This window comes from Chiloscyllium punctatum, chromosome 7 (assembly GCF_047496795.1).
Source record: "Chiloscyllium punctatum isolate Juve2018m chromosome 7, sChiPun1.3, whole genome shotgun sequence".
Taxonomy (NCBI): Eukaryota; Metazoa; Chordata; class Chondrichthyes; order Orectolobiformes; family Hemiscylliidae; genus Chiloscyllium; species Chiloscyllium punctatum.
This window is the reverse complement of record NC_092745.1, coordinates 83,352,465-83,370,871: the sequence shown is the minus strand read 5'-3', so window position 1 is coordinate 83,370,871 and position 18,407 is coordinate 83,352,465. Positions and strand designations below refer to the sequence as shown.

Genomic DNA, 18,407 nt, shown 5'->3' with positions numbered 1-18,407 from the left:
ACTGTGTGGAGTTTGCACGTTCTCCCCGTGTCTGCGTGGGTTTCCTCCGGGTGCTCCGGTTTCCTCCCACAGTCCAAAGATGTGCAGGTCAGGGTGAATTGGCCATGCTAAATTGCCCGTAGTGTTAGGTAAGGGGTAGATGTAGGGGTATGGGTGGGTTGCGCTTCGGCGGGGCGGTGTGGACTTGTTGGGCCGAAGGGCCTGTTTCCACACTGTAATGTAATCTAATCTAAATCTAATCTAATCATTGATAAAAGGAACAATCATAGAAAATCCATGTAGACATTTTAAAAGGTATTTGATAAAGTGACTCACCCAGGAGAAAACTTGCCAGCCCCGAACAAAATATGGATAGCTGCTAAATTGATGAAGAACACAGTAAATCTAGTTTCTTTCCAGTAGGCAACCTAGTGGATTTATGTTGTCACATAACCCAAAACTACTATATAATTCTACTATATAGTTTTATTGGTCAGACGTTTACACCTTTAATAATTAAATAGAAGACTATGGGAAGCAAAACAGCTGGAAGTATTTCATTGGTCAGACTGTGATTTTAAAATGCCAGGTTTTAGATGCTATTCTCAGGGAGGTTGATGTTGAAAATAAAAATAATGATACAGTTACAGGAATTTCTTTAAGATCGAAGGTTCAGCATGTGATTATGCACAGTTTTAATTTGCTGTTCAGTGTGCTATACCCAAGAACGAGAGGGTGCTTCTTACAGGGGTCTGAGCGACATGGACTATAATGAAATTTGTGGCAGAAGCAGACCAGAAGTCTGTCAAAGCCTTGACATCAGGAACACCTTGCTCCATCTTTTACGTATTTGGCAAATGGTATGGTGGTTTTCTTACTGGTTGCTACTGAAGGGAGGATTATTGCTCATTAAATATCTTGCTAAAGTTCAACTCACCTCATTTACAGTCTGCTTCCTACCTTACTAAATATGCTAAGCAATTTGATGTCAAGAAAACGACATGGAAACATCAGGTCAGGTGCCTGGCAAATTCAGCTTACCAGTTACTCCAAACAGTCTTCATGTTGGACCCAGGCACATTCTATGGACCCCAGCCACAGAGACACCCCAACTCTGTGGGCAGAGTTAGAATTCTCTCCTGATAAAGCAGTGGGCAGCCAAATGTCAGGCAGCCAAATGTCAGGCAGCCTATCACCCATCTTGACTCTTTCCATCCTCCTGTGGGTTGTTTTCCAGTTAGAATGAGAAACAGGCCTGTGTTAAAGGAAAATGGAAGTGGGTGGTACATTCCTGAAGAAGGGCTGATGCCCGAAACGTCGATTCTCCTGTTCCTTGGATGCTGCCTGACCTGCTGCGCTTTTCCAGCAACACATTTTCGGTACAGCTATTATGTTTGATACAAGCCGAAAGGTGTCCGACATGAGTAAATAGGCAGTGCAGAGACATGCAGAGTTAGCAATGTCAAGGTTGAGATGGGTGACATTGAGTGAACCAGTGTTACAGGTAGTAGTGAGAAAGTTATTGCTTGGGCTTTAGTCAGTGGCAGAGAAAGAGTGAGTGTGAAGTGTCAGAGAGAAGATGGTGGCACTTATGGTGGCGAAAGGATTTTGACCTTCATCCTACAGTGCTCGGCCTTCCTCTAGACTGATGAGACTGCATTGACCTTCTTTCTTCATTATTAGGAATTCCTCCAGATTGTTGAAACTGCTGAGACAATCTTGGAATTGGTTGGCATGGACTGGTGTCATGGCCTGTATTACCATCCTGGATGAAGAGAACGTCAGTCTCTGCACCAACCATCCAGCAGGACCTCCATATGTCTATCCACAAACAGAATTATGTTATCCCAGTAGCCCACATCTCCCAAATGTCAGGAACTCTGGAGGACAGCTGCAGACTGACAGTGCTTGCCTGGGTGCACTAAGCCTTTTAAAAGGGTGTGTGCAAGGCTGCTTGTTAATTCGAGGATATTCCAACAGTGATGAGTTGTTCTGGAATGATGCATGGTAAGATATGGCTGAAGTCCGACGTGAGGGCTGCCACAAAGGTAGGTAGGTAGTTCATGAGGCATGTTTGTTAATGAGACAAGTTTGATAACATATTATGAGAAAACATGCTCGGCCACATGGCAAAAACGCCTCCAAAAAACCTGATGTAACTTGCACTTAGCCAAATAAAGAGTAAGATTCAGCCAACAAACAATGACATTGACCTTTTCCTTCTTGAGCCCAGCCTCATTTCCAATTCAAATCAAGTCCCTTGTGGTCAGACTCAGGCACTGGGAACTGTACAAGAGGAGGATGGGCAGGAAATCCAAAACTTAATTAGTTGCACTGATGTACTGCACTGGAAATCAAGCATCATTATTTCCAGGATTTTCACAAATATGAAAATTTGATTAAATCATCAAATTGCCCAACGCTACTTCACTCTAATTCTGGTTAAAAGGAATAGAGTCATAGAGATGAACAGCATGGAAACAGACCCTTCGGTCCAACCCGTCCAGGGAAAACAGCCCCAGCCTGTTCAGCCTCTCCCCATAGCTCAAATCCTCCAACCCTGGCAACATCCTTGTAAATCTTCTCTGAACCCTTTCAAGTTTCACAACGTCTTTCTGATAGGAAGGAGACCAGAACTGCAAGCAATATTCCAACAGTGTCCTAACCAGTGTCCTGCGCAGCCGCAACATGACTTCCCAACTCCTGTACTCAATACTCTGACCAATAAAGGAAAGCATACCAAATGCCTTCTTCACTATCCTATCTACCTGCGACTCCACTTTCAAGGAGCTATGAACCTGCACTCCAAGGTCCCTTCGTTCAGCAACACTCCCTAAGACCTTGCCATTAAGTTATAAGTCCTGCTAAGATTTGCTTTCCCAAAATACAGCACCTCGCATTTATCTGAATTAAACTCCATCTGCCACTTCTCAGCCCATTGGCCCATCTGGTCCAGATCTTGTTGTAATCTGAGGTAACCCTTTTCGCTGTCCACTACACCTCCAATTTTGGTGTCATCTGCAAACTTTATAACTGCACCTCTTACACTCGCATCCAAATAATTTATGTAAATGACAACAAGTAGAGGACCCAAATAAGTGCATCAGTTTTTTCTCCAATACAGCAGAAAGCTGTGCCATCCACTTCCACTTCCAATATCTCTTAAGAGTTATTTAAGTGCTTTTTAAGACTGATGCACTTTTTTTGATGTATTAAACTAATGGGGACAGTCAACAAGTTGACTTGCTAATCTATAACTGTATAATTTAAACTTTATCCCTTTCTAAAATTTCCATTTACACTTACAAGCATACACACAAACATGATTATGGATGTCCGAAGAAATAAATCAGAAACACAGTTCAATAGCAGTAGTTCATACCTAAGACATAGATGAAATATTTTCTTTAGATTTTTAAAATTGCTTTTTGATTTCTTCAACACCTTGCTGATGACATGAGGTTGTTGGTATACTGATTCTCAACCTTCCTTTCACTGGTTGAGAATTTGCCTTTTCAGTAGCTCAGAAGACAGTTTTCCCTTAACTATGCACCAGAAATTTGCAGAAAGAAACATACAGAGGAAAGGTGAAGAAGAATAATTCACTACGAGGGATTTTCTTTTACATCTCCATGAAGAGGAGAGAAAGATAGGGTGGTACTTCCATTTTTACAGGCTACATGTTTCTGCTGTATTGTTCATAACCACCTATCCACCAATTAAGAGGTTGAAACTATGCTGAGCTCTGCAGAGCCCACAACAACTTTAAAAATAGCAAATATCTTCTTTCTTTGGTTTAAAACAGTATTTTTTCCTATTTTTAGTCCACAGTGCAAACAAAAGTGTTCCTTATGTGCAGGCTTCATTTAAAGGGGAAGGCACTAACAAATAAATAACTACATGTAAGGATACAATGGTCTTCAGCCTTTCCAGGCACAGTGAGGAGTTTAAAATTGATGCCATTGCAATAGCCTACTGCTCGAGAGATTGTAAATCTCATTACACTGTCCATAAAAGCAGTGACATGGGGAAAGATCAGTGGACTGAGATGAAGTGGACAATCCTTTCAGAATGAGTGCTGACATAATGGGCCAAATGACCTCATCCTGTGATGTATGATTTAATAATTTTATGAAATGGGACAGCATCATGTTATTACCATCCTAGCTGACTTAAACAAAACCAGTAACAACTTACTCCAATGCTTCCAACAAATTATTTCACTCTGTGTGCTACTTAGGAAAGATCTCCAAGGATTTCAAAGGCAATTCAGTTGTCTCTACAATGAATAGGGAAAGACCTTTATCTGTAATAATCACTGGGGAATATCTTCACTTGTAATTGTTACAAAGATCCTTGTCAGAGTGATATTCAACCACTTCATTCAACATTTTTGAAAAACAGCACTTCATCATGATGATAGTGATATTAGTGCATTTAATTAGCACTTTTAACATCACCAAGGTGAAAGCAAAAAACAGATGATGATTCAAGTGAGTCAGGTTGTAACCCAGCATGTATCTAGGAAGTAATAGATCTTTGGTAGCATGTGTAACATATCTTCAAGTCCCATTATTCTACTGTACATGGAATTCACAGATATTTAGTTTTGATGAAGACACAACTACAGTTCATTCTGCTATAATGTGAGTTTTGTTAATGCAAATTTATTTTAACAAAATTAATGAATTGGAAATACTGTTTCTAAAGCACGAACATTTATTTAAAACCTGTGTTGGCTGTAATGCAATTACACCACCAACACTTTAAGCCTTGTTTCTAAAGGACAATTATTCTATAACACGGGGTTGCTCAAAAACGCAACCATCGTCATATAGAAGAACTACCTGTACTGTCTCATTTGGGGCAGCACGGTGGCTCAGTGATTAGCACTGCTGCCTCACAGCACCAGGGACCCGCGTTCATTTCCACCCTGGGGCAAATGTCTGTATAGAGTTTGCACATTCTCCACATATCTGTGTGGGTTTCCTTTGGGTGCTCCAGCTTCCTCCCACAGTCCAAAGATGTGCAATGTTAGGCGGATTGTCCATGCTAGGGGTCTACAAGCTAGGTGGATGAGCCATGAGAAATCAGGAGTTATAGGGATAGGGTTGGGGGGGGATGAGTTTGAGTGGGATGGTCTTCAGAGAGTCAGTGTGGACTCAATAGGTCAATTGGCCTGCATCTACGATTTGAGCAATGTATTTGATCAGCAGCATTAAATCTTACAGGTCAATTCATAATTTCCTGGAAACACTCTGGAAATCTTCACGTTAAATAAAAGTTCATGCCACTGAATTAGACGGTTGGAAGTTTGCCATCAAGATGGCCAAAGGCTGAACTAGACAGTTCGGGTGTGTTACATTTATGCCCCAATGATAAACAAAAGCAAATGACAAACAGATGTATCAAACTTCTACTGATATGGCATTTTCAAGTTTTTAGAATGCCTTAAAAGGAGTTCATGAAGAGTGTTAAAGTGTACTCGCTGTAGTTTTGTCAGCAAACAGTACTCAGTTTGGACACAATATCCCACAATTTCAATAACTAGTTAATCTGTTTTTGGAGGTTTTGATCAGTAAGCAAGTAACTTTGCACATGGAGGATTGTGGGTACAATTCATCTTATTTAGATGCAGGTAATTTGTGTTGCTTATTACCATTTGTTGATACAGTGTAGAATAGGCAAACCACATTTTGCCTTGGAGACTGCAAACAGCTTTATCTTGAGTAAACAAATAGAGGAGTTATTTTTCCAGAAGATTTTAGTAACCACAATTAACCCATGAACAGCGCTCTAACAATGACTTTTAGGTTTTACTCAAAATGAGTATAGCAACTGCAATACAGCATGTAAATATTTAAACTGTCTTGGAGCATGCCTACTGTGTCTGATGTATTTGGAATCTACAAAGATGTTTATTCAGCCATAAATTATGCAAACTATCAGGTCCAGATGTTATTCTGATATAATTCCATATCAAAATCCCAAAACAGTTTCTCTAAATGCAATTCCACATGTTTCAAAAGGTAATTGGAGATGTTAACAAGAGCTCCTTGCAATGATTACAAATTAAGTTTTTAAAAAAATTACAATAAAGAACAGTTCCCATTTATATTTAATGAACGGAGAACATGTGGATCAGACTTAGGTTGCAAGCAAATTAATTAAACTACTTTATTGATTTTTTTTGGAGTATGAGGATTTTCCCTCTTTCCACTGAACCAGGTTGATCCTCAAGCCTAATGATAATGATAGAGTGGTATATATGCTGGGTCAAAAAGCTATGGATTGTGTTAGAGTATAACTGTGCTACTGCATATGGCACATAAAGTCTCATGGATGCCCAATTTTGAGTTGATAGAACTATTTGAAGTCTATTCCATTTAGCATGGGCCACACAATGCATTTAGGTACAACAAACAGTTAATGGTATGTCCTTCAGGTAGTGTTGTAGAACTGACGGACTGAGGGGTGCACGTATGTAATTCTTTGAAATTTGCATTACAAAAAGACAGGGTGCGTAAAAAGGCATCTGGCACACTTGCCTTCATTGCTCAGTCCTTTGAGTGTAAAAGTTGGGAACTCGTGATAAGGTTGTACAGGACATTGGTGAAGGCTCTTCTGCAATACTGTGTCTGGTTCTAGTCGCCCAACTACAGGAAGGATATTAGTAAGCTGGAGAGGGTTCAGAACAGATTTACCAGGATGTTGCTGTGTATGGAAGGTTTGAGTTATAAAGAAAGGCTGGATAGCCTGGAAATTTTTTCACTGGAACATAGGAGATTGACAACTGACAAGATAGAAGTTTATCAAGCAATGAGAGGTTTAGAGTTGATAGTAGTTGTCTTTTCCCTAGGATGGGAAATGTCAAGACTGGGGACTACATTTTTAAGGTGAGAGGAAATAGATTTTAAAAAGGCACTGAAGGTGGTTCATGTGTGGAATGAACTTCCTGAGGAAGTGGTAGATGTGGGTACAATTACAATATCTAGGATACAATGGAGAAGTACATGAATAGGAAAGGTTTGGAGGGATTTGGACCAGGAGTAGGCAGGTGGGACTAGTTTAGTTGGGATTATGTTCGGCATGGACTGGTTGGACCGAAGAATCTGCTTCCATGCTGTACGACTCTATGACTCTGTAAGTATAACTTCTGCATCACTCACAATAATTAAGCAACCATACTTTATTAGGTACAATTATCAGTGAGAATGAACTCTGGATAGTTCAGAAGCCAATATTGATATTGTTGCAAAAGACTTTTTCAAGCACAAAACTATGAGTGGTCATAAAGATCTCACCTAAAAGAGCACAGATGGCATAGTTACTGCAATAGTGAACCATAAGCAGTTTTTTCAGTGATTTGAAAATCAAGAAAATAACATACTGTAATCTCTCCAAATGGGATTGTGGTAGTGGTAATTTGCACTAAGTTTCCTTGCCAACGTATGACCCTCCTGATTATATACCACTATGCTGCCTCCTCTGTTAAGTGATGAATTCATAATCTGGACCACGTAGGAATTTTCTGTATCTGTTGACTTTTTTTTCTTATCAAACTGTTCAGGGATGTTATTACACACCTCTGGAGGAGGTGAGATTTGAACTTGGGTGTCTGGACCTTCCGGTGCAGTGGTGGGGACACTACTACTTTGCCACAAAAGGAGGTTGTTAATGGTCTCAATATGAACATAATCACCAGCATGTTCTGCTTCAGTGATTGTAATATTCATTTCCAGAAAGTAACAACAATATGACATATAGAGTCATAGAGGTGTACAGCCCTTTGGTCCAACTTGTCCATGCCGACCAGATAACCCAACCCAATCTAATCCAACCTGCCAGCACCCGGCCCATATCCCTCCAAACCCTTCTTATTCATATACCCATCCAAATGCCTTTTAAATGTTGCAATTGTACTAGCCTCCACCACATCCTGTGGCAGCTCATTTCATACCCGTACCACCCTCTGCATGAAGAAGTTGCTCTTTTGGTCTCTTTTATATCCTTCCCCTCTCACCCTAAACCTATGCCCTCTAGTTCTGGACTCGCCCACTCAAGGGAAAAGACTTTGCCTATTTATCCTATCCATGCCCCTCATGATTTTATAAACCTCTATAAGGTCACCCCTCAGCCTCCAACGCTCCAGGGAAAACAGCTCCAACCTATTCAGCCTCTCCCCATAGCTCAAATCCTCCAACATGCTTGTAGATCTTTTCTGAACCCTTTCAAGTTTCACAACATCTTTCCATTAGGAAGGAGACCAAAATTGCATGCAATATTCCAACAGTGGCCTAACCACGGTGGCACAGTGATTAGCACTGCTGCCTCACAGCGCCAGAGACCTGGGTTCAATTCCTGACTCAGGCGACTGACTGTGTGGAGTTTGCACGTTCTCCCTGTGTCTGCGTGGGTTTTCTCCGGGTGCTCTGGTTTCCTCCCACAGTCCAAAGATGTGTAGGTCAGGTGAATTGGCTATGCTAAATTGCCCGTAGTGTTAGGTAAAGGGGTAAATGTAGGGGTATGGGTGGGTTGCGCTTCGGCGGGTCAGTGTGGACTTGTTGGGCCGAAGGGCCTGTTTCCACACTGTAATGTAATCTAATCTAATCAAATCAATGTCCTGTACAGCTGCAACATGACTTCCCAATTCCTGTACTCAATACTTTGACCAATGAAGGAAAGCATATCAAGCACCTTTTTCACTATCCTATCTACCTACAACTCCACTTTCAAGGAGCTATGAACCTACACTTCAAGGTTTCTTTGTTCAGCAACACTCCCTAGGAAGTGTAATATTATCAACACAAATGTGACATTACTGCGTGACATTACTGCACATGACCTGCTTACTTTGATGCAATACCTCCAATTTTGGTCTCTTAAGCATTCTGGATTTCAATCATTCCATCATTGTCAACCATGGCTTCAGCAGTCAAAGCTATAAATTTCCCTCCAAAACCTCACATCGCTATCTCTCTTTCCTCTTTTAAGGTACTCCTTAAAAAGTAATTTCTTTGAACAAGACCTGACATTTTCTATGTCAAACATTTTGTTTGATAATACAAGATACAATGTGGCACTGACTAGTGTTCCAGGGAGCAAAGTTTGAATCCACTATGGCAAATGATGGAATTTGAATGCAATAAAGATTTTGAATTAAGTATAACAATGACCATGAAATCATTGCTGATCATTATAAAAATCCACCTGGTTCGAATGTCCTTCAGGGAAGGGGAAAAATACCACCCTTACCTGCCCTGCATGTGACTCCAGCCCCACAGTAATGTGGTTGATTCTTAAAATGGCTGTACAAGCCACAACAAATGAAACAGAATGGTTTAGCTTACATTGACTAAGGCACTTAAAAGTGCCATGGAAAACACAACCTTCTGGAACCTGTAAAGTCCACTTCACTAAAACCTGATGGCTAATGCCAAATTTGAGAGGGCTACCTCAGAGACTCGTCAATCAGCAGCCTAACACCTACGCTCAATGACTCATATTCTACAAACAATGTTCCTAACAGTATTTGTTACAGTGATCACTGCAGTCCCATCTTTACATTTCAAATACTCTCCAGCGTGTTGTGTGGCCAATGATAAATGGGATGGTCTTCAATAGATCTAGCAACTCAAAATTGGGTATCCATGGGCCATCAGCAGCACAATCATACTCCAACATAATCCATAGCCTTATGACCCAGCATATACACCACTCTATCATTATCATTAGGCCTAAGGATCAACCCTGGTTCAATTAATGAGTGCTGGTAACACTGGTTCTCTGTAGACCATGAAGTTGGTGTTAGCTTTGAAATCTTTATCATCAAACACTTTGTTCTTCAGATGGCCAAATGCTCTGCTGGCATATTGAAAGTCATATTGAAATTCAACCTCGAGTTTGCACTTGTTGAGAGGTGGTTTCCAGGATCTGGAATTTATCCACATTGTTCAGTAGTTCACTGTGGATTTTGATGCTCAGGGACAATGTTGTGCAGTGAGAACAGGATGGTAAAGGGCTTTTGCCATCCAAATGTTAAGCCTAAGATATGGTCTCTCACATGCCTTTGTGAATACATCACTACTAGTTTAGAACTTGGCCTCTGAATGTGCACATAAGCAAGCATCATCTTCATACGTAGATTGAAGACAAACCTCCATGGTCCTGGTTGTGAACTGGAAGTGGCATGGGTTGAATAGTTTTCCACTTGCCCTACAGAGAAGCTGCCCTACATTGGGAAGCTTCTTAGGTAGTGGGACAGTGTTTCAAGAAGGAAACTGAAGAACAACATTGATGTGATATTGTAGACAACAACCTTCCTCCCACATCCATTATTGTAACATCAGAAATAATGTAACTAACTTGCAATTAACAATTTACTAATGACCAGATAAATTGTTTTTGTACTTTGTTTAAGGGATACACATGAGCCAGGCAACACCAGGGAACTCACCTGCTCTTTTTCAAACAGTGGAATGGGATCTTTGACATCACCTTTGGAGGACTGAGGCACCTTGCTTTAACGCCCCATCCACAAATTATGCTTGTGACAGATAGCAGGCCCTTGCTACCAGACTGAATTGTCAATCTACATTTAATGCATTTTAAGCAATCATACTAAACCATAATGGATTTTGGCAGACCAAAGAACTCAAGTATTCTGTTAGTGATATCTCATTAAGAGTTCGATCATGTCTGTTTCTTGCTTTGAAAATTGATTCAAACGATACTTCATGCAGTGCTTGTATAGAACAACTGACTATCTGAAATAGTTTGTTTTGCTTTTGTTCAAATCTACAGTAGTCTTTTGTGTCAGTTACTGTTTAGCTTTTTCAAAAGATAACATTACATATGGTGATAACTATCGGTATTTGCACTCATCCTACCTTCAATAAACCACTTCATCCTGGGTCTGTGCACAACAGCTAACAGAAACACATTCACTCCTTGAGATCATTTTCTTGAAATAGAAAACTACATATGTCTCTCATATTTCACATTAAACCACTATTTTACTTACGTGTAGACACACTGAGTCATGCCAGGCAGTGGAAAGGGGGAGTTAACAAATGTCAGCCAAGAAAACAGCAACTCTCTTTAATATTATTTGTTTAATCCACAATATCACCTGCAAACTCCACCAGTACCCCTCACACGATGAGAGAATTTATGAAGGGTGTCTCAGCAAACATTCTTTACTTTGTAAAATTAAGACATATTGTCCAGAATAGTTTGTCCTCTTAAGCTCCAAGATGATCTCATCTTCTGGCTAAATATCAGACGCTCTAAATGGAAATTTGCCAAAATTGCATCTGCAACATCATTCTGCCCCACTACCTCACCCACCCACCCACCCCCTTCCCAACCATTTCGGCATAGTTTACTTCTCCCAGAGGATTCCCACTGTAGTAATGAATAGTCCTTATTGCAGTAATACCAGACTTTACATAAATAAATACCTTGTAGTTGCACCTGTGGCTTTCCAAGATAGAAAATCAGCGAGATCAAAGAAATGATGAGCTTTATCCCAGCAAATGCTTTGCAGTTTCTGGCAAATGCAAACAACAAACAAAAGTAACTACTTGATAACAAGCAAATGTCCTTTCCCTGTGTGGTATATATAGTTTCTTTGATTTAATTTTAACTGCACAAAATACTGAAAACTGATTATCACAGTTCTTTAAAAATATTAAAATGGTGGAAATTTGTTCTGACAATAGGTCACAATTAATAATCTAAAATTTAAAGCTGATACATCTCACTTCATACGTAAAATGTGTTCAGTTTCAAAGAATGCATTGTAAACAAAAACTCTGTTTGCTTTTGTTATGTTTTTCAATGTTGTAATTACACTGCAACATTCGATGCTTTCCCGTGATGTTATTCAGATGTGATTTTAAAACATAATGGGGACTACAGGATTGTGGACTACTCTTGATCAATCCTAAATGGAACCACTCAACAACAGAAGTTTTTTCATTTTTCTATTCATTTATGAGAGGTTAGCATCAGCCTTTATTGCTCAACAATTTTTTGAATACCCTTGTGCCACACATTTTTCCCAGTTTAAAGGGCAAATACAGACCTTTCCTTAGTCTCTTTTGTTTCTATCCCATGCACAGTGGTGGAGACAGCAGGAGAGAAATGTAATGACTGGCATCTATCATGCTTCCATGCCAGCACTTGGGGCTGGGATGCTGCAAATGCTAAGTTATACCAGAGTTCAGTATTCAATGACACTACACCTTGCTTAAAATATTGCAACACAACAGAAATGTCTGTGGATCAGAAACTGAAGCTGAATCCAAGAAAAAGAATAATCTCTCAGCCTCCCTTTTTACTGTTTCAATGTCCAGGATTGTAACAATGCAGTTATTGATTTAAAATCCGCCAGTGGGAGCTTTAACTTTTTAAGCTGTAATGCAATGCTGACATCATTATGTTGAACATCTTGTCCAATAGGAAAGAACGTTTGAGAAGCAGAAATATCATACATATTTTGTTGAGAGGAAATTTTAAATGAAATTACTTCAAAACAAATGTTATTTTTAATGAATATATTTAAAGAGCAGTGCTATTTAAAGAGATGACCAATTACTTTCAGACTTGTTTCTGACTGACTATTGCAATGTCATGAAGATGGATCAGAACCCAATATACTATGGAGATATTTTAACTTTTTAAAATCTAAATCTGTTTTTTCAAAAGGTAGATTGCAGCAGACAAAAAAAAAAGAACTGTTGATGTAAATTCTGGTTGTCTAGCAAAGTCCCACATTGGATCCAAGGAATATTGAACCTGTAACTGTCAAGGAAGCTTCGAACAGAGAGAAAGATGAACAGAAAGAGTCAATGAAGAAAAACTGAAGTTGCTCAAGAAACTCAGCAGGTCTGCCAGCTGGACAGAAAGCAGAGTTAATGTTTCAGGCCCAATAACCTTTCTTCAAAATGGGTTGACTTCAGAACATTGTCAGAGACAATGAAGGGGTTGATTATCTTCCCCCTTCCAGCAAAAAGCTACCTCTTGCAGACTTTTTTTTAAGAATAGTTTGCATCCAGCTTGCTGTATAGCATGACAGGGAGAGATGAGTACAGACAGCTCACAATAGGAATAACTGCTGGATCAGGATTGAGGATAAGAAGGAGAAGGTTGTACCAAGTGAAGATCTATGAGGAACAGTGAGTCAGACATCCCCATACCAACAAGGAGGTCAACATCGAAATCTGCTACCAGTTCCAATCATAACTGCAGCCTCAAAGCAAGACAGGAATACATTCCTGAGTGGTGGCTGTGAAGATGACCATAGCGACAAACCTTTATAAAGCTGGCTCTTTCAAGTCAGAAACACTGAACATGTTCATCATTTTCCAGTTTACTGTTGGCTGTTGTATAAGGAAGGACACTAGATCTATATTCCAAAAGTGCTGAACACATTTCTTTTTTCAGACAGAAGCAGATGGAGAAAGTAAATAGTTTGATGAGGACTGCAGACTTCCTTATTGTGCAAGGAGTTACTGATTTCATATATGCCAAAAGGAAATGGACTACAAACAAAACATGTTTCTTGGCCATTCAGCCTATCAAGTCTGCTCCACCATTCGATCATGGATGATTTGTTTCTCAACCCCATTCTCCTGCCTTCTCCCCATAACCCTTGATCCTCTTACCAATCAAGATACTTGGCATCTACAGACCCTGTAGCAATGAATTCCTCCTGAACTCAGTTCTAAAGAGTTTTCCCTTCACTCTGAGGCAGAGCCCTTGGGTCCTATTCTCTCCTACTCATGGAAACTTCTTCTCCATGTTTAGTCTATCCAAGCCTCTCTGTATTCTGTAAGATTCAATCAATCAAATTCCACAATCACTTTTAAACCCTATCAACTGCACACCCAGAGTCCTCAACTGCTCTTCACGTGTCAGGCCCTTCATCCGCAGGATCATTCTTGTAAACCTCCTCTGAGACCCCATGGAGGCCAGCACATCCCTTCTTAGCTATAGAGCCCAATGCTGCTAATAATATTCCAAAAGCGGTCTGACCAGACCAATATAGCTGTATAACTATATCAGCAGTATATCGGTGCTCCTTTATTCTAACCTTTTTGAAATGAATCTTAACATCACATTTGCCTTCCTAAGTCCCAAATAGTCCTGCATGTTAACCTTAAGACAATCCTGAACAAGGACGCCCAAATCCCTTTGTGCTTCAGATTACTGAAGCCTTTCCCCATTTAGAAAATGTCTAAACCCCTATTCTTCTTATCATAGTGCATAACCTCACACTCTCCCATACTGTATTGCATCTGCCACTGCTTTGCCCACTTTCACTTTCCTAGCCTGTACAAGTCCTTCTGCAGCCTCCCTACTTCCTCAAAACTATCCATCCCTCCTGTCATCTGCAAATGTAGCAACAATATCCTCAGTTTTTTCATCCAGATCATTAATGTATAACATGAATAGTAGTGATCCCTACAGTAAACCACCAGCTGCTACCACTAGTCACCAGCTACCATCCTGAAAAAGACCCCATTATCCCTACACTCTGCCTTCTGCCAGTCAGCCAATCCTCTATCCAAGCCAGTACCTTGCCCCTAATATCATTGGCTCTGACCTTATTTAGGAGCCTGCAATGCAGCACTTTGTCAAAGGCCTTCTGGAAATCCACCTGATCTGGGTGATTGATCCATCTTGAGACCTTAAAACTTCCCCAGCACCTTCTCCTTAGTGATGGCAACTGCACTCACCTCTGCCCCCAATTCGCTTGAAATTCTGGTATGCTGTTGGTGTCTTCCATTGTGAAAACTGATGCAAAGTACCTATTCAGTTCCTCTTCCATCTCTTTGCTCCCCTATTATTACTTCTTCAGCCTCATTTTTCAGCACTCCAGTGCCCATTCATCCATTGCTGTAGTCTCTGCTTGGTCTTGCCAATGCACCATGCCTAAGGGCATCCTTGTTTGTAGCATATGAGGTCTATCTGAGGCATGGTCCATTGGCTAGACCAAGCAGAGGCTACAGCAATGGATGAATGGACACCACGCAACAATCAACAGACAGGAATGTTCCCTCCCAGCCTGAAAACACTTCAGCGGTTCAGAGCATTTGACCTTGGACCTTCGGGTGACCGTCCTCCAAGGCGGACTTCGGGACAGGCAGCAACAAAAGGTGGCCAAGCAGAGACTGATAGCCAAGTTCGGTACTCATGGGGATGGCCTCAACCAGTACCTTGGGTTCATACCACACTACAGGTGACCCTATTGCACTACACACGCACTCAGACAGACGCACACACACACATTCCAATGCACACACACTCTCCTACAGACCTACACGTGCATGCAGACCCTCTCTCATAGGCTCAAACATACACGCCCACACTCTCATACGCACCCTCTCACAGACTTATACCCGTTTACACTAAACACACATACACACACTCTCTCACACACACTCATAACCCCCACCCAACACCACCCCAACACACCCATATGCACACATACACATATAAATTTGTGGGGTGAATTTGTACTTGCAGAATTACATTTTATTTTGCTCAAAAACTGCATGAATCCATGTAAGATCCTGTAAATCCATTTTTTAGATTAGAATCAGTTTGATCATTGTCACCACATAGGGATGGCATGATGGCTCAGTGGTTAGCACTGCTGCCTCACAGGGTCCTGGGTTCAATTCCGGCCTTAGGTGACTGTCTGTGTGGAGTTTGCACATTCTCCCCGTGTCTGCGTGGGTTTCCTCCGGGTGCTCCGGTTTCCTCCTACAATCCAAAGATGTTCAGGTCAGGTGAATTGTCCATGCTAAGTTGCCCACAGTATTAAGAGAGTTAGTTAGGGGTAAATGTAGAGAAATGGGTCTGGGTGGGTTACTCTTTGGAGGGTCAGTGTGGACTTGTTGGGCCAAATGGCCTGTTTCCATAAGACCATAAGACCATAAGACATAGGAGTGGAAGTAAGGCCATTCGGCCCATCGAGTCCACTCCGCCATTCAATCATGGCTGATGAGCATTTCAGCTCCACTTACCAGCATTCTCCCCGTAGCCCTTAATTCCTCTAGACAACAAGAACCTATCAATCTCGGCCTTGAAGACATTTAGCGTCCCGGCTTCCACTGCACTCCGTGGCAATGAATTCCACAGGCCCACCACTCTCTGGCTGAAGAAATGTCTCCGCATTTCTGTTCTGAAATGACCCCCTCTAATTCTAAGGCTGTGTCCACGGGTCCTAGTCTCCTCGCCTAACAGAAACAATTTCCTAGCATCCACCTTTTCAAAGCCATGTATTATTTTGTACATCTCTATTAGATCTCCCCTTAATCTTCTAAACTCCAACGAATACAATCCCAGTATCCTCAGCCGTTCCTCATATGCTAGACCTGTCATTCCAGGGATCATCCGTGTGAATCTCCGCTGGACACGTTCCAGTGCCAGCATGTCCTTCCTGAGGTGTGGGGACCAAAACTGGACACAGTACTCCAAATGGGGCCTAACCAGAGCTTTATAAAGTCTTAGTAGTACATCTCTGCTTTTATATTCCAACCCTCTTGAGATAAGAGACAACATTGCATTCGCTTTCTTAATCACAGACTCAACCTGCATGTTTACCTTTAGAGAATCCTCGACTAGCACTCCCAGATCCCTTTGTGCTTTGGCTTTATTAATTTTCTCACCGTTTAGAAAGTAGTCCATGCTTTTATTCTTTTTGCCAAAGTGCAAGACCTCGCACTTGCTCACGTTAAATTCCATCAGCCATTTCCTGGACTACTCTCCCAACCTGTCTAGATCCTTCTGTAGCCTCCCCACTTCCTCAGTACTACCTGCCTGTCCACCTAACTTCGTATCATCGGCAAACTTCGCTAGAATGCCCCCGGTTCCCTCATCCAAATCATTAATATATAATGCGAACAGCTGTGGCCCCAGCACCGAACCCTGCGGGACACCGCTCGTCACCGGCTGCCATTCTGAAAAAGAACCTTTTATCCCAACTCTCTGCCTTCTGTTAGACAACCAATCCTCAATCCATCCCAGCAGCTCACCTCGAACACCATGGGCCCTCACCTTGCTCAGCAGCCTCCCGTGTGGCACCTTATCAAAGGCCTTTTGAAAGTCTAGATAGACCACATCCACTGGGTTTCCCTGGTCTAACCTACTTGTTACCTCTTCAAAAAATTCCAACAGGTTTGTCAGGCATGACCTCCCTTTACAAAATCCATGTTGACTTGTTCTAATCAGACTCTGCTCTTCCAAGAATTTAGAAACCTCATCCTTAATGATGGATTCTAGAATTTTACCAACAACCGAAGTTAAGCTGATTGGCCTATAATTTTCCATCTTTTGCCTTGATCCTTTCTTGAACAAGGGGGTTACTACAGCCATCTTCCAATCATCCGGGACCTTTCCTGACTCCAGTGACTCTTGAAAGATCTCAACCAATGCCTCTGCTATTTCCTCAGCAACCTCTCTCAGAACTCTAGGGTGTATCCCATCGGGGCCAGGAGATTTATCAATTTTAAGACTTTTTAACTTTTCTAGCACTATCTCTTTCATAATGGCAACCATACTCAACTCAGCCCCGTGACACCCTTTAATTTTTGGGATATTACTCATGTCTTCCACTGTGAAAACTGACGCAAAGTACTTGTTAAGTTCTCCTGCTATTTCCTTATCTCCCATCACTAGGCTCCCTGCATCAGTTTGAAGTGGCCCAATGTCTACTTTTGCCTGTCGTTTGTTTCTTATGTACTGAAAGAAACTTTTACTATTATTTCTAATATTACTGGCTAGCCTACCTTCATATTTGATCCTCTCATTTCTTATTATACTCTTTGTTATCCTCTGTTTGCTTTTGTATCCTTCCCAATCTTCTGATTTCCCACTGTTCTTAGCCACTTTATAGGATCTCTCTTTTTCTTTAATACATTTCCTGACTAACTTTGTCAGCGAAGGTTGTCTAATCCCTCCCCGGTTAATCTTTCTTTTCTTGGGAATGAACCTCTGTACAGTGTCCTCAATTATACCTACAAACTCCTGCCATTTTTGCTCTAGTTTCCACACTGTCAGGATTCTAATCTTGTGACACAGAGCAGCTCACACCTTAAATGCATCATCTGGGCTGACATGACACAGTTCACTTGAGAATGTAACTTCTAAATGTTCTGTGATTTACACATGAAAGAACTGAAATCAACTGGGTGAACAGCCAGTTGACTTGGTGCATATAGGCACAAACGATAGAAGTAGAAAACGAGATAAGGTCCTGAAACAAGAATTCGGGGAGCTAGGAGAGATGTTAAAAAGGAGGACCTCAAAGGTAGTGATCCTGGGATTACTACCAGTGCCACGTGCTAGCCAGCGTAGAAATGAAAAAATAGGCAGGATGAACACGTGGCTTGAGAGATGGTGTAGGAGGAAGGGGT

At 41.3% G+C, this 18,407-nt stretch overlaps 1 protein-coding gene across 7 annotated transcripts in view; it reads right to left on the bottom strand.

Moving 5' to 3' along the window:
- The window catches only part of fggy (FGGY carbohydrate kinase domain containing), a 364,543-nt gene that overhangs the window by 242,447 nt on the left and 103,689 nt on the right, over positions 1-18,407 (bottom strand). For all 7 annotated transcript variants that reach the window (XR_011961146.1, XM_072574221.1, XM_072574223.1 and 4 more), the window contains exon 7: positions 11,442-11,530. Coding sequence is in view for 6 of the 7 variants with exons in the window: in XM_072574221.1 (XP_072430322.1) it covers positions 11,442-11,530 (89 nt within the window). In the remaining variant the exon portion in view is untranslated. The remainder of the gene's footprint in view (positions 1-11,441; positions 11,531-18,407) is intronic.